This window comes from Anoplophora glabripennis, unplaced genomic scaffold (assembly GCF_000390285.2).
Source record: "Anoplophora glabripennis isolate ALB-LARVAE unplaced genomic scaffold, Agla_2.0 scaffold456, whole genome shotgun sequence".
Taxonomy (NCBI): domain Eukaryota; kingdom Metazoa; phylum Arthropoda; class Insecta; order Coleoptera; family Cerambycidae; genus Anoplophora; species Anoplophora glabripennis.
This window is the reverse complement of record NW_019426021.1, coordinates 199,260-217,602: the sequence shown is the minus strand read 5'-3', so window position 1 is coordinate 217,602 and position 18,343 is coordinate 199,260. Positions and strand designations below refer to the sequence as shown.

The 18,343-nt window shown below is 31.4% G+C and overlaps 1 protein-coding gene across 2 annotated transcripts in view; it reads right to left on the bottom strand.

The window, feature by feature from the left end:
• LOC108908800 overlaps positions 1 to 18,343 on the bottom strand; it is a 110,004-nt gene that overhangs the window by 37,357 nt on the left and 54,304 nt on the right. For both annotated transcript variants that reach the window (XM_018712939.2, XM_018712940.2), the window contains exons 2-3: positions 11,383 to 11,632; positions 474 to 677 (exon numbers count right to left, since the gene is read on the bottom strand). In XM_018712939.2, the coding sequence (XP_018568455.1) occupies positions 474 to 677; positions 11,383 to 11,632 (454 nt within the window). The remainder of the gene's footprint in view (positions 1 to 473; positions 678 to 11,382; positions 11,633 to 18,343) is intronic.

Sequence of the window (18,343 nt, the reverse complement as noted above, 5' to 3'; positions counted from 1 at the left end):
ATATTTACTTTTATATTCCTCGTTGACAGTCAATTGACAGCTGTCAACTGTCAATTTTGCCAATCTGGCATGAGAATTGAATTCAGCTCCCTCAAAAGCCCAAACTCTCAATGTGAAAAGAGAATATTTACTTTTCTATTCTTCGTTGACAGTGTATTGACAGCTGTCAACGGTCAATTTGTCCAATCTGACATGAGGGTTGAATCCAGTGACCTCAAAAACATTACCCTATATATTAGAATAATTAAAATATGCTTTTGACATCTGTAAATAGTATTGAAAATGAATAGTTTTGCAACGGGTCAGGGGAGCTTTGGCAGCTCCGTAGCTGCCAAAATGTTCATTTTGGCACTTTGTGCCCATGGAGACTTTTGTTCAGGATGACAAAATCTACAACATATCAAAAATTCAGACAATTTGACAGAAACCCAATTCCCATAGGATTATTGCGGGGTCCTTTCCATATTACTTACGTATTTTCTGACGAGCAGCTAACCATTCGTCTAAAGTCGTGGTAATGTTATTATTATCTCTAGGTCTCCCATCGTGCGAACATCTAAGCGCCCTCCTTCGTTCCTTGCTAGTCAACATACATTCCTCCAGTAGTTCAAACCAATCCTCCAGTCCATCGGCGGCTCTTAGGTAGATTTTTCCATCCCGCCCGAGGATCAGGGCAACTGCAGAATAAAAAATTATGGAATAATTTTTATTCCTTGTACCAATTTTGTTGCTTTTTCAGTTTTACTTCAATGAGTTTTGAAAACGTAAAGAATACAGGATTTTCCAAAAACAGAAAAAAATTGATTACTGATATGTTAGAAGGTTTATAATATTATTTAAGTATAAAATGTTATTCACATGGTTCCCCTCAACTATTTTTTTTGCAACATGATGTACTTAAATCTTATTTTCCATTAATTTTCAACAATCTGTTTCTCGCAAACGATGCATGTCCGGTCACACGTTTTTAGGAATTTTTATTTATTAATTTGTATAATTAGATTCTCTGGCGTTGAATTTTGTTTAGTGAGGCATTTGTTTTTAGTCACAAACAACGTCATTCCTCTTTTTACTTTTTGGGATGATCATGTCATCATATATTTTTAGAAACCGTGGGACTTTAAATTGAAATATAATCTTGATCTATAAGTTATTAGAAAAATAGGTACGTTAGGAAATCTATTATTAATATTTCTGACTGGAATGACAGAAAATAATATTAAAATACATTTTTCGTGGCACAAGAATTTTTATAAATTAAATGAATATTACAAGCCTGTACAAAATAATTCCACTTGTTAGATAGATGATAGTGAAAAAACTAAAAAAATTTTGAAATTTCAGCACCCAGTAGATCGGTAACGAAGCGTTTGTCCAATGATGTAAGCCCTACAGCGTAACCTATATTTCAAATTTGAGCTACATATCTCAAATACCGTAGGAACTATAGAGAAAAAACTAAAAAAATCTTCAACACCTATGTTTATATTAATTTTTAGTCATTAAATAAGCCAAAGAATTACTCCCTCACTTATGTACATGATATTTAGGAACACCCTGTGTAGTCAAAGAAGTGTACCCTAAACTAAATCTTAAACAAAATTCTTGGTTGCCTAGAAACTAAGGATCTCTTTCCAACAAAAATATATTTTTAAAACATTTATTTTGTCCATACTTCCCTTACTATAGACTAGAGGTAAATTTATCAAACTTTACGTCACTATAATATTAAGGAAGTGTTACCTCTAAAAATTTACGGGATGTTCAATTTAAAAAAAATAAATAAAAGTATGTTTGTTTTAACAACTTTGCTTTAACAATTTGGAATATATTTCCATATAAAGTACCTTTTAAAACGTTTTTAGAGTTTATACAACGTAAAGACTGATAATATCGATATTTGTCGCAATCTTATAATAAAAATTTTCCCCACATGATGTATAGTTTTTAGCTCAACACTAGGTATATATTATCTCATATCATCAGTCATGAAGTCTTTGAAAACAATATAAATTCAACAAATCTTCAATTTGTTTATTGTCATTGTAGGTGTCATCCACTGAAAGAAATTTTGACTATGATTAAATGTGGGACATGTTAATATATGTATGTACTACTTCTAACAATAATTATCACAATTTTAATAAGTTGGGGTAACGATCTAATGATTAAAATTAGTAGAAACTAGAAAGCTATTTAAAAATTTAAATATCTGCAATTAAATATTCATAAACGACAAGATTTTGTCTTCTATTACAATAGATTGAAATGGTTTCTTGTAGTTTCAGTTGGCTTTCCATGATATTCATCTCGTCCCTTATTTGAGCACTTAAGAAAACATTAATTAGGTGACTAATTTCTTGCAGACCGAAATTATCTCTAGCGTCAAAGTCGTGACCTTCTCTTATCAGGTCATAACACATCCAACAAATGGTGTATTTCATACAATATCTCCCAAACCGTATCTAAAAACGTTTAGGAACATTTGGCAAATTAATAAGATAGTGATAATGTCAGAGATTGCCTAAGTAAATAATGGAGATAATTCAGAAACTGGACATATGAAAAATGTGGAATTCTTTGATATTCAAACAAGAGAGAAGAATATTTCTTTGTACGCAAAATACGGATATTTTAAGGACTCAAAATTCACAAAGTAGATAAGATATCTACTTTTTATTAAATGATATCACATCTCTATAAAGACGATAACTCCATCATTTTGAAACGGGTAATAGAAGCTTCTACAACGCTTCCAAACCTCTAATGAATTCCTACCAAAATAAGTAATTTCTTAAAAACGTAAAGTGTAAGGTTACTACAAAAGTTCATTAGGTATGTATTCACTGTATTCACTGTATGTTGATGAGATGGATCCGAGGTTTCTTTGTTTAGACAGGGAAAACGTAATTTTTTACAGCTGAAACGGACAATTTTTTCTTTGGCAATGATTTGGATTGCATATAAAAAGTGTTGTAAATAAAACATTTTATAAATTCGAATTTTTACTTCTTTTTTGGTTACCGCTTTTTAATCTATCTGTTTCAATAACACATTTAGATACATAACTTGAATTTTACATTCTACATTTGTTATATGTTACATGAAAATTAACCACATTGCTATCTATCAGTAAAAAATAAATATACAGAGTGTCCGGGAAATGGTGGATAATCTCTCGGATTTGTGTAGGTCTTGTAAATATAACATCACAAGTTTTGATTTTTTTGTTTTTAACAAAATTTGGATAATTTTTGGATAAACGCTATGTGATTTTAAGCAATTTATACTAATGTATTCAATTTACTGATTACCTACAGTCTTAGCCCGAATAACAAATGGTAGACCTACTTTTTAATTTCTAAAACTGTTTTTAAGATCTTTACACCGTTTTACGTGAAAAAGTTTTACATGTTTATTATCTTTAAAACAAACTGTTTTCGAGATAAAAATCCTATTTATGTCACATTTTAGTAATAAATACTTGAAAACAACCAACTGTCGCTTTCAGATATTTACTATTATTAAGATGTGGCATAAACAAGATGGTATCTTCACTACTAAACACGATTATCGCGAAAACAATTTCTTTTGTCGATAACAGAGAAGTACACCTATTTTACGGAAAAATTAAAAAAGGAAGTCTATAAATTTTTTTCGGCACATAGACTACCGAGATCGATGCGTTTTCGAATACTCAAAATAGTTGTCGGTAAATTGAATAGGTACATTAGTAGAAATAGATTCAAATAACATAGCTTTTACCCAAAATTATCAAAATTTATTAAGAAACAAAAAGTTTACCGAAACATCGATTCCATCTCCTAACTTTAAGGGTTAAAAATGCTGCCGAAGAAAAAAAATTATATAAACTCTGTGACATTTTTTCCAGATCTATCTAAATCTAAAAGTAACAGTTTTAATTTAAATCTTACTACAGAAAAATAAAACTCTTAATTGGTTTTTTTACATGCTCAGAATAAAGTAAATGTTAACTGGATAGTTAGCAGATTTGAGTAAAATTACTCACTTCATATTAGGGAACAAATATAGTATCAGTATGATGGCGCCCCTGCTCACCGAGTAAGGCAAATATCATACTGGTTAAATACTCACTTTTAAAACAAGTGGATAGACAGTGGAGGGTCAATACCACGACTACAGATCATTAGGATTTAGTCCGCTGTGAGTTTTATTTATGACGTCACTCGAAGGAAATTCTCCATGAAATAGAACCCTAAAGAATCAACGATGGCACATTCTATGTCAGTCTCAACATAAATCCTTTACGGATACAAGAAAATCTTCGTTGTTCCGAAATGTGTATATATCGCTAAGTGTTAAATAAATATAATTTAAATTATTGTTTATAAATTTTAGTCTTTATAATTCTAAAATGTAACTTCAAAACAAGAAAAGCAGATCTATGTAGGTATATATAATTTTTTCTACAAATTTTATATCCCAAAGTTTGTAACAAAGCTATCGAATCACCTTGTATCTTATTTAGAAATTTGCAGTTGACCTAAATTTAAAACACGAAAATCAGCAGAATTAACGTTAAATATTTTCCAAATCAAAACTGAACCATTTTTGTTGATACACCATTGTTATAATGATGCGAAATTTAATAGGGTCTAATTATTGCATATTATTATTGCACCAAAAACAAAAGAGATAAAAGTTTGAACTAACATTTGTAATATTTTCGTTGAATATACAGGGTGGGCCACCAGTAACGCCTCGGTCGCTAGGGAACAAACGGCAAATGTTACAGAAACCTGTTTTGGGTGGGTATGTGTAGGTTGATTACGGCTACATTTTAAAAATATTTTGAAATATACAGGGTGTTTAGGAAAAGCGTACCATATCAAAGTTATGTATTTTTAATTGAAACACCCTGTATTTTACTACATTTTTGAAAGTACCGTAAAAAATAGGTGAACTTTATTAAAAGTTCTGCATACCTAGGACTTACAGTTTGTGAGATATTTCAATTTTAGTGAAAATGCAGGCATGGCGTAGAAATTTAATATTAGCAATAAAAAAATAATTTTAAGGAAGCAGCTTTGGAGGGTCTATTTTAGATCCTTGAAGTTATAAATTGTTATATTTGTCGTCACTTAGTATTATACAGGGTGTTCAAAGAACTGCTGAATACTTCTCTCAACTTTAAACAGCAATAACTTGGGTATTTTAAATGGGACACCCAGTATATTTTTACTTTGGGAGTTAGGAAATTTAAAACTCTTTCAAACTATGTATAGGTTCCCTATACCTATATCTAACGGTATTGGATATATTTGTGCCATTTCGTTTTTTATTGACTTTTTGTAAGATGTATCTACGTGTCTTTATAGAGGTCTTTATTGAATTGGTTTGGGTTCTTCTTGATGACGTTTCTTTAAATATATTGAGAAATTATTTAAATCGAAAATTTAGTAATAAATGAATAGGTAGGAATGGTGTATGTCAGTGGCCACGTAGGTGTCCAGACCTCACCGTAATGGACATCTTTGTTGAGAGCTATATAAAAAATCTTGTACACAATGTTCCACCTACTACTTGCGATGATATTGAAGGGAAGGATTAGAGATGCATTTGCGCGAGTATATAATTTGAAGATGCTGCATTCAAGAGAATGGTTACCAATTCAAACATCAATTAAAATTTTTCTTTGTTTCTTCTACAAGTAAAATTTCCTTTTATCATTATCATACCAATATTCAAAAAAGTTTTGTAATAAAAAATATTATTTTATAAGCAGAATAATTATAAAAAGTTATTAATTTTGTATAAATATGTTTGTCGTAAGTAACTGAATTATTTATTAATATGAAAAATATTATTAACGAAAATTTTGGTTTTAGAAGAAACAAGAAAAATTTTAATAGATGTTCGAATTGATAACTATTCTTCCATTTTTAAATGTTATTTCTAACGGCTTAAAACGAATACCACAATAAAATTGAATTTTTATTCTGTCACGCGCCTTTGACAAGTACTTTAAAATCAACAGGGTCTAACAACGAAAACAATAGAAAAGAACTCCATGGAGACAAGAGCAATAATAATTTGTAGATGTATTTTGGTCATAGATGTTGATTTTACAAGAAACGGCATTATTCATTCCCTTAATTCACCACCAGTAAATGTTTATGGTGAATCTGTAGGCTGGCACTAGCGGGAATGATTTTATTGTAAAAAAATAAATTTTAATTGTTGTTGTATTTGTTACCAATTTTTTTCAAAACCGATTTATCTCGCAAACCGTTCATTTTTTCGAAATAAATAAAGAGTACCATTTTTAAAGAAAAACCTTCAGAGTATCTAATAATAATATTTTCAGTTTGATAAAATTACTTCTGTCAAAATTTTGAGGAAAATTGTGATAGGGCCAGTCCGTTTCTGGACACCTGATAATAGCAAAAAGTTGATTTTAGCATCAAATCGTAGAGCTCCATGTGTAATACAACGTACGAAAATGTTATTAAAATATACAGGGTGGTTTCAAAGTTATAACCCTAAACGTTAATTTCTAGGTACCCCTTTGACCCCCCATAACTCCGTTAGGGGGCACATTAGGAAAAAAATTGTAGGAAGGACTAGTTTTATTTTGACCTCCCCTATACATTCCCGAGAGATTAGGAGGTATTTACCGGACACCCTGTATAGACCGAAACAAAGAAGTCCATTACGGGAGGTTGGGACACCTAGGTAGCCACTGACATGGACCATTCCCACCTATTCATTTATTACTAAATTTTTGATTTATATAATTTCTCACTGAATATGAGAAAGGTGCAGGTGCGCCATCTAATTACATTCACATTTTCTTCTTATATTTAAAGAGACGTCATCAAGAAGAACCCAAACTAATTCAATAAAGACCTCGATAAAGACACGTGGATACATCTTACAAAAAAAAAAAAAAATCGATAAAAAACGAAACGGCACAAACATCTTCAATATCGTTAGACATAGGTATAGGGAACCTTACACAGTTTGAAAGAGTTTTAAATTTCCTAACTCCCAAAGTAAAAATATACTGGGTGTCTCATTTAAAATAATCAAGTTATTGCTGTTTAAAGTTGAGAGAAGTATTCAGCAGTTGTTTGGACACCCTATATAATACTAAGTGACGACAATTTTTATTGCTAATATTAAATTTCTACGCTATGCCTACATTTTCACTAAAATTGAAAATATCTCACAAACTGTAAGTCCTAGGTATGCATAACCTTTAATAAAGTTCACTTATTTTTTTACGGTGCTTTCAAAAATACATAACTTTGATATGGTACGCTTTTCCTGGACACCCTGTATATTTCAAAATATTTTTAAAATGTAGCTGTTATCAACTTACACATACCCTGAACAGGTTTCTGTAACATTTGCCGTTTGGTCCCTAGCGACCGAGGCCTTACTGGTGGCCCACCCTGTATATAATCTGCCTATGGTTATTTATTGAAGCTAAAAGCTTTACAAACCAAATGAGTTTTGTCATGATACAACAGGAAACAAGATGGTGATAGTGAAAATTATCTAAATGCGTCTTCATAGTATAATTTCTAAGGTTAGGATATCCAATCTTTATCTGGATATCTTTATATGTCGTTCTGAAATTCCAATATTATTTGTATATTTCTTTAAAGTTAATCAACGGCACTTCTTTCTGTTGTTTTAGGGAGTCTATGCTATCATTGCTGGATCACGCACGTTTATTTCCTGCTCAAATTCCTTACAATATACTTGTGCTTATTAACAGAGCCATCAATGTATCAGATTAATCCTAGATAAATTAGATAACATTGTGGTCATGATATGTCAATGATAATGAGATACACTGGTTTAAAAGCAATTCGGAAATATCTGTCTTGCATTTAAAAATTTAGCTATAGTTAGTATCAAATAAAAATACTGAAATGGGAAAATTGCAAAAACAAATAGAATCTACCCCAAAACTAAAGAAATGTAAAACAATTCACTGTTATTTTGCAGGTGTAACTCAAATGCAATAGTAGATAGGGTCTAAAAAGTATTTACTAAAGAAGGCAAATCTAGAAGCAACAATGCAGACATTTCTAAAGAAAAGTGCAAAAGAGAAATTGCTTTAAACTTATTTGGAAGTCAGAAAAGAATAGTCAAATAAAAATTTAAAAGTTCGGTACAAAATATTTCATATTGATTTTCTTCAAGATGTAAAAATATTGAAACTGAAAATTACGTAAACGTAAAAGTTTCAGAGATACTTTTGAATGCGCTTACGAAATATCTTTATGGTAATGGGATTCGGTCAAAATTTTAGACAAGGTAAACCTTCAAAAGTAAATTAAAAGGGTTGGCGATTATTTTATTAAATCGTGAATGATGTGTATTAAATTACTTGGATTCTACAAATATTAAAACAAGCGAGTGTTATAATAAATACCATGTGATATCCTAATATGGAAGCAGATAAACAAAATTAACGCAGTTTTGTAAATAATCATAGAATAATCCTTTTGGTATTTTTTAAAGAAAATACTAAAATAAATAGAGGGGAAAATTGTTAAAGATATTAAAAAATAATCGTATATTTTTTATTTTATTTTTGCACCATTTCGCTTTCAATTGCAAAGGATTTATATTACCAAGTCTAGAATATGGCTATATGCAACATTGCTAAATATTGTGATTAACACATATGTACTTAGCTATATTGCAATTTACTAAAAATTCCACGATACCTGATTTTTTATCTTTATTGTGAAATGATATACCTATAAGAATATTATCATATCTTATCCATTGATGTTTTAAAATTTAATGATACTCACAGATATTTATTATTATTATTATTATTATTATTATTATTTTTTTTGTAGATTTTGTTTAGTGGAGTTATGGAGTTATGTATAAAACTGTAAACATCTGCTTAATGATCTTATCTATAATATAAAATCATTTCTTAAGTTAAAAGTGATTGATTCGGTTATTTCAGAAACAATCTGTCATATCTCGGCCATTTTGAGATAATTGCTGGAGCTGGTGGCTCGAGTGTGGTGACATAAATTTAATATTGCATCGCTGCCACCGACAGAAGCAGCAGCACGACAACCTATCACCAGGTTCAGCAGTGGTATGGAGTTGGAAAAAATGCAGAGCGGTGAAGATGGAAAAAAGCAAGAATGGGCTAATTCCTATCACCACACTTAAGTCCCCAGCTTCAGCAAACTTGCTAAAACTAATTTCTTGTAAATGTAAAAAAGGATGTCGGGGAGCCTGTGGATGCAGAAAGGCTGGACTAAAGCTCCGCTATCTGCGCGAATCGCAATGGTAGGTACCTGCGACAATTCGGATGTTGATCTGCAAGACAGTGATGAAGAGGAAGATACGGAGACAATTCTTCAGCAAACCTTCGACGAAATCGAGGAAGAAGGTGATGAAGTCGAAGAAGAGAATCCTATCGCGGATAACTTGGAAGAACTTCCTGTCCGTGAGGTTTTGCTCAGTTCCGAAGACGAAGAACTCGCAAAACCTGGTCCGTCAGGGATAGCGAAGCGAAGGAGAATGCACTAAATTTAGTCAACAGTGCATCACATGTGGCTTAGGTCTACTGGGGATACGTACCACTAAAAAAACGCGCCAAGAACTCTACCTCATGGTGGTGTGGAAAGAAGTTTGTTGGCCAGTACGCCTGTTGGAGTAGACTTTGCGGCGCTCGTACGCCGAAACTATTCATTTCACAGAAAAAAGGTTAATACATAAATTATAGGAAATGTTCTCTAGTTTAATTTATTACATAATTATTTTCACCGTAAAGTGAGTCGGAAAGGAAATATCGTCGAAAATTTGTTTTGGAGCGCCATTTTTCCAATATGGCGGCTACTTCCGGAAAAAAAAGAGGTGGCAAAGTAAAAATTCGGAAAGAGCACGTCAAAATCTATAAATATACCAATTTTCAAATCTCCCCTAAAACTTCACAGGCAACCCACTTCTTGAGCGCCAACTGATTGGACTAAACTGTGTACACCTCATTTTTGAACCAACTCAATGAACAGTAATCTAGTGCTGTGAGGTCTGGAGATCTGGGAAGCCAACTAATATGACCACCGCGACCAATCCAACGTCCTGGAATGCTGTCGTTCAAATGTAGCTTGACTGGACGAGTGAAATGTGCAGGAGCTCCATCATGCTGGTCATCTTTTATGTTTATCAGAACATCCTCTAGTATTACATTTTGTAAAAAATTAAGTAGTGGTCTCCCGTGAGTCGATTCCCCAAAATCAAAGGGCCAATTAAATAGCTATCGATCATACCACACGACACCTTTACCAAAACCTATGCTGAAAATTACTTTCAAATGTTGTGTGAGGATTTTCGTCTGACCATACATAAGAATTCCGAATATTAGTTATGCCGTCACGGATGAATGTTGTTTCATCCGTAAAAAGTATGCAGGATACAACAAGATGATTATTATTGATCCGTTGACAAAATTCGATAATCTCCCGGTTGTAGGTGTTGTACTCTTTGTACCTGGTATGGATATAAGCCTTGTTCGTGGAGGGTTTTTATTACTCTTTTTTGTAGAATGCCCAATTGAGTAGCAATTCTTCATGAGCTGGTACTTGCCGCATATTCTACTAGACCCAGAATATTTTCTACTTCTTCTAAACCGTGTCGATGAGCTGGTTCAGATGTTATACTTTCCGGTTTCGCACAGTTTGTTGAGAACTCTGATAAATACATTTTTATCAGGACATCTGTGATGTGAAAATCGTTGACGATATTCATCAATAGCAGCATATTAGCATCTCCATTACAAATACCATAAACAAACACCATATTTGCATACTCTAAATTTGAATAAGTTCCTGTCATTTTGTAACACTTTGACCGTAAAATCTGTAATCAAATGTTAAACTATTGCAATATAAAATTACACTGACAAATATCCTAGTTTTAAACTTGAACATACATGACATACTACGATTTAAAATTTTTTAAATTTGTAATTACATTATAACTATAGAACAAATAAAAATCACACGACATTTGAGCTTTTTTATTATTTTGACGTGTAGAATCCATTCCTGGAGTTTAGGGCGATTCTCACGACTCACCCTGTATATAGTTTCAAAAAAACCCAAATCCATTTTTTAAGTTCCAGTAAACTTTTAGACGTTTTTATTTGCGTTAACTCTAATTTACAATTAGAAGAACATTTCTTTATTTTTGACTGACAATGAGTTTTCTACGCGAAGAACACATTTGAACTTTTCCTACAGCAATCCGTAAAATGTGACAAAAACCATTAAACGTAAGAGATAAGACGTTATTTTCAATTGAGTCTGACTGGACTTGAGCAAAAAAAGGATAATCCCATGTAATATTTACCTGTGCTATAGGTTTTCTTATTCTCCCACTCAACCCGCTCCACATCGATCAGTTTAACTTTAAACAGGAATTGGCCCATTTCCGATATCCGATCAGATCCTGATGCTCTTCGGAAGCAATGCAAGTAGTCCCGAGTGAGGATAAAATACCGTTCCTTCCAACGACTGAAAAGTTTGTCGCGCTGTTGCCAGAGAAGGCCCCTCTTAATCGCATGTACTGACTCCTTTCCATAGTTGCTGGAAAGAAGAGACTGAAACAAAGAAAAAAGTATTTTAGATAAATATCAGCTGAAGTTGCTAATATGTAGTAAAAATAAAAAAATATAGGTATTGTTACAATTTCATAAAAAATATTTATGTTATAAATGGGGAAATATTGAACCACTTCATTTCATGAAATCTGTCTCAACAAATATGGTTGGAACTGTACAGTGTTGAGCTATTGAATAAGTTCAACTTAAGAAACTGGTCTCTTAATCATTTAACCAACCATATATTTTCTATTTTTCAAATTAAAATCACAGATTGGGGCAAAATATGCAAAGTAAATGCTTAAGATAATAATAAGGCCCATGGCAAGTTTCTGATAAGGACTAATTTAGTAGTATATCTAGCCTAAACCATTTGTTACTTGGTGGTAATTGCAGGATAGTTTACTATTAGGCTGGTATTTTTAATGCAAGCGCATTCGTAGAAGCAATATTGAATGTAAAATTTTTTATATATTTAATATAAGTATATACACGCTCTAGAAATAATTGTATTTCCTATTACAATTTTGCAGCTTCTTGCATACTGTGCACAGTGGGGTAAATCGACGTGTTAGGTGACAAAAATCTGTATCAACGTCAATTTTCAATCAAAATCACTGAAACTATGTATCCTGAAGGTTTTTTGTGTATGTGACTACCAAAAGTGCTACCGAAATGATACACAAGTTATTGTACAATGCTAGTGGATTTTTAATTTTTAGAGGATATAATGTAGTCCGAAATCATTTCAGCACCACCTTTGGTAGGTAGTCATAGCATATTTGCTATATCTAATTTTTACTTTTTGGTAGTGGATTCAGATTCAACGACCAAAAACCCACCAAGTTTCAGTGATTTTGATTGAAAATTGACGATGATATAGATTTTTGTAGCTTAATATGTGGATTTGTCTCATTGTGCGACTGTATAAAACCACTACATTAGCGACTAATCATTTGATTTAATCGCACGAAAATGCCATATAAATTATTTTATATTTGTACCATTGATTTTATAAGATACAATTTCTACTACTCTATATAGTTATTGCAGAAACTTGGTTTATTATCATTAATCTTCAGTAAACTGCATCATATATTTTTTAATTCTTTCTTGCATAAAATGATTGGAAATCAAAAAATGACGAAATTTCGGTAGTATTTTATTGTATTCAATTTGTGAATAGCAGATTTTCACAGTTTTTTCATTACTCTAATTAGTTTTCTTATATTCTTATCACCGTAGAAAAATCACATGGTTTGTAGATTTTTCAACCAATTTGCGCAGAATGCGAACCTTAAAATACGTTCTTATATGACGCAACATTCTGTTATCTACAAAGTGAAACCACATGCACCGACATTTTTATGCAAAGCAACAAGTTATTTGTTATTTCCCACAAATTATTTGTCGCCGCTTTGTCATACCTTTTTCACATGTGAGATTTGAAACAAATTGCGTAAATTAGTGCCCAGATGTCCTAAGTCTAAGTATAAATATGAATAAAATTTGGTGAACGAAAAGAAAATAAACCTGCCATATTTGACGACGAAGAAGAAAAGGAAGCTTTAGTAGTTTTATAAAGTGATGCTTTATTACTGTCGTTAGCTTTTTTTTTAATATAATTTTTGTCCATTGTATTAAATAATTTGTATATTTGTATTCTTAGAACCACTTAATATTCATAAAATAATTGATACAATAACTATCGCGTCGTTAGTCTTGCTGCAAACAAAAGTTCCTCCAAGAACCCATGCCGTGCCAAAACGCGACATATTGTATTATATGTAGATCTGTGCGAGCGTTGAGTGAGTTCTTACTCAATGGCGGGAATCTCTCTGCATTTATACCCGCCTTTACATGTTGCTTTACCACTCACCAACCAGTAACAAATGACTTGTGGAAATAGTAAAATGGACCTAATTGTTGCTTTTCATCGAAATTTCTGCGATATGTGGAGCAATTTTGTTGATAACGTTGGTTTGTGATATATGAGGATGCTTTTTATAGAAAATTATCAAATCATATATATATATATATTTCAGGAACATGTTATCTGATTGGGGATAAGCCTTTAGTGGCATGCAACAGTGTTGTTCACCTACATTCCAGCAATTAGTCTAACAACTCGCTGCTTATCAAAGAAATTTCGGCGACATGTGGCGTAACTTTGTGGGAAACAATGTTTTGTGACATATGAGGTGTCTTCAACACATGTAGTGTAAGGTTAAGAAATAAATACGGTCTACCAACAGTTTCATCAACACACGTGTTATAATAAAAAATAGCTTTGTTCGAAGAACGATTTGCAATGGTATTGTTTGGTACCAAATCGCGTATGTCTTGTACATAACTGATTTCAACTTATTTTGAAATAAGAAAGGGTCCAATTTCCTCACAATCCTTTTTGGACTCTTTCTTATTTTTAAAATAAGTTACAATGGAAAACTGACATTTATCAATTTTGAACTTAACTGATTTCAAATCGAAATGAAATCTTCCATGAACGCATTCCTAAATTATTATTATAAAAAAGTCAATTGTATTTTTGTATTATATCTTCTATTTTTTATTATTTCAGCATAATAATCTAACATCAAAAGGAGCTTTGTCAATACTTTCAATTATAAAAAGATGTTTGATTTCTAAATTAATAGCTACTTTAAACTTCTTAGATATCGAAAATTATGCTGATCTGCTAACGAGACTCTGATATCAGATTGCTAATGAACACCTCAACATTCATATAGGGTCGTCCAAAGGACGATACGAGCGGTACCTACGATTATGTTATAGGTTTAGAGTTTGTGTTATACGCTTTCTGTTTGTTTATGTTTCGTTGTGTTAGGTTTTATGCTGGTTGAATAATTCTTCTGCGCAGTCTGGTCATTTGCACAAGACATTTTTTGTGGAGTTCTGTAATTAATACAATTGTCTACTAATCTTTATGAAATACCGCGTTTAACAAAGTATATAAACCTAAATTCTTTTGTACAAAACTTATGGTCATGTACCAAACCAAACATTTCTTGAATCGTTGGCTTATTCTGATCACTTCCAACTGATTAGAAACTAGTCTGTTTTCTACGAATACCAAATTTGTTGTCACCGTTGGTGATTTGCTGTTCATCGAACGTTATTTCGCATAAATGCATGCTTCTGATGGCTTCTGATAGTTGCCAATCGTTCTTCGAAGAAAGCTAATATTAGTTCAGCGGACGATTTATTGCCTTTGAATAACTTGGGTTCCCATTGTTACTGACAAAGGTCTATTATCCCTATAGATGTGTTACATTATAATACAGCTTAGGCGAGCCTCACTATACTCAGGTAATCAGTTTCTTAGACCAAAACAATATTGGTGTATAAAAATATATTACTAGAGCGAAAGTTTCTTTTCAACCCATACATAATTTTGTTATTTTAGATCTATTTTCTGTACTTAGTTTAAAATTGAAATTTGTAATTTCGTTCTTTCTTCTATTCGATGTATAGGTTAATTGAGTAACTTGATTAATACTTTCAACACACTTTTTTAAATAAAATTTCTAAATAGAACAAAAGATAAAATTGATACGGCCTTCGGTTTGAATTAAAGAATGTCAAGAAATTTTCCCAAATTTACTAACGAATGACGAAATTGTTTTATCTAACACTTGTTAGGTAACACAGTTAAAAAATTAGATCAGAGCTATTTTGAAGCAATTGCCATTTGCTATTTCTTTAAAAATTAGACCAGAGGGTGATGTTTCAAAAGATGGTACTGGATTCCAAGAAGTAGTATATAGATTGAAATAACTATATCAAAATGAACATGGACAAATTATAAGGGAAACAAATACTTGTACATACACTTTATGCAAGAAGTTTTTTATGGAAATAGGGTCGTAATGGATAATGGTATAAATTCAAATTTAACGACTGAAGGACTATAAAATTTCATAGACAATAAACTTTCATGGTTAATGATGAAAGAATGTGTAATAAAAATTATTAAATTATTAGATATTGGTTATTTTTAGATAAAATGGTACCGTAATTAGCAGTTTACAAATACAAATACTATTACCATGTTGATGGAATTTGTCCCTCTTACCTTTATTGCATATGCGCATATATTTTTACTGAAATGCAGATACCGTTTTAAAAGTTGCCTTGAAAAAGAAAAGGCAGTTAATTACATTGCATTAATAATAATAAATGTATTATTTATTCCTTAGGTAGTTGTTACAAACGTTTTATATTTTTTTAACTACATTCATATAACATCCTGAATTCAATGCAACACAAAAATTTTAATTTTCAATAAAACGTATATAAAAATATTTATTTATTTATGGACGATATATTTAATATAAGTATATACACGCTCTAGAAATAATTGTATTTCCTGTTACAATTTTGCAGCTTCTTGCATACTGTGCACAGTGGGGTAAATNTTCCTTAGGTAGTTGTTACAAACGTTTTATATTTTTTTAACTACATTCATATAACATCCTGAATTCAATGCAACACAAAAATTTTAATTTTCAATAAAACGTATATAAAAATATTTATTTATTTATGGACGTTTTAAAGTTTAATTGTCTCCTTAGCCATTTGTGATGTGTTTAAAATAACCATCAAAACAAACACAGTTAAGTAACATCCACAAAAGCCCTGTTACAATAAACTAGGCTAGAAAGTCTTTGTCTGACTCATTCCCATGGCACATTGTTTTGGATATATCTCCCTAGAGGCAGGCCCATTGTGAGGCAGTCGTGCAAGAACGTGGAAAGTTGTTTGAAAATTTTTCCGTTTCTGTTTAGCTGGATATTTATCATTTATGTTTCACATTTAAAAAATTAAAAGCAAAAAACGAGGGGTGGTGAGACTGTCTAATTATAGATACATGTTTTTTTTAATTGTGGCTTTTTTAAAGTAAAAAGAACATATAAAGATAAAGTTAATCATTGAATCTGGCTAAGTGCACATAGTTGTGGCAAAAAATTACTTAGCAGTGTAGTAAATAAAGATATTCGCTGGTATTGTCCTAGGATAGCAACCTAAAAGCGAGGGAAAATGATTTAATCCCTATTAGTCTTCCTTTGGCAAAATATTTTTTATTATGACAGCATCGCAACTTTTCTGGAGACTTTTAAAGCAGATATTTTGTTAGGGTTAATCAATTTCTACTTGTGACTAAATGAGATTTCCCTCATAATATGCCGCAGACTGACGCAACTCCAATAAAAAATACGTATTACATATAAATATCATTTAAATACATATTAAGTACAATAACAATTTCCAAAATTCTAGAACGCTGCTAAAATTGTCTAAATAATTATTAAAAATGAATGAACATTCTCAAAATTTGGCTGTCAATTAAAAGTAGTTCCATTGTTTTCAATTTCAATTGTTTAGCCAATTCATTAAAGCTATAGGAAATTTGACCATAATTTTGCGTTACCATTTTTTTACGAATTTATTATTTCACTAATACAAATGTAACACGACTTAATTTGGAAAGGTAAATTTATTAACGAAATTACTTCTCTTTCTTGCATAGTTGTAGTATTGAACTTGAATTACGTATACAATCGCAATAATTTCACTTTCTGACCTGAATTAAATTTTGAATCAAACAAATCGTTTTTTATTAGCGGCCGTTAAATGCGGAATTTGTTAAGCTTAGAAAGTTTTACGAAGTAAATTGGTCAAGAGCAATTACACCTGGAGTGTTTACCTGGTCAATGCTCCCCATTTTCTCTTCGCTGCGTTTTATTACTTTCGATCGCTAAATTACCTAAATTAAAACCCATGACTCTCAAGCCTAGAAAATAAATCGTATCAGGAAATACAAGTTAAATTAATTATCACCAAGAGGTGTTAGAAATTGTCCCGCGGGAAGCAAACATCAATTAATCCTAAAAAAAAATCCTAAATTCTCAACAAATGAAGTTGTACCTATACAGAATGTCTGGAAGTATGTCACAGGGTTTCTTTGATGAAAATAAACAAATAAACCCTTTTAGATAATTTGTCGTAGGTTCTACAATTTTGCTTCAATGAAGATGAACAGTGTCTTGAATTTTTTACCATATTTGTGTTGCTAGTAGAGATTTGAAACCTTACTTTATTTATTCTAAATAAGGTATACTTGTTGCATGTCGCTAAATTGCATAATTTTAGAGAAAACAGATTTCAATTTTCTACTGCTGTTTTTATCACGGATTACTTGGCTTTCCGAGACATTCTACTTTAATTAAATTTATAGTTTTGCCAAATATGTAAGATATTACATGTTTTTTGTCACTTAACTCTCTTTTAATATTAGCGTCAAATGAAATCTTTTGAATATGGTTCCAGATATTTATATGTTAGTATAGACAATGACTTTTGAAAAGAGGTAAATTGGTCTAAATTGTCAAATATGTTTTATAAAGACACACATTTACGAAAAAAATAAGTTTAATTAGATTAAGATGCCTCGAAAGGCTAAGCTGTCCAAAATTGATGTAGTGAAAAAAATTGAAATCTATTTCTCTGAAATGATGCGACATGCAACAAGTTTATGTCTTTTTACAGTAAATAAAGTAACATTACATGAAACTCCTGGGTTTTCACAAAGCAACTTGCAAAATAAAATTGCAAAAAACAAAAAAAAAATCGTTCTTTACTACAAGTCTTCCTGTATTAAATTCCATTGAAATATCTCCAAAAAAAGTA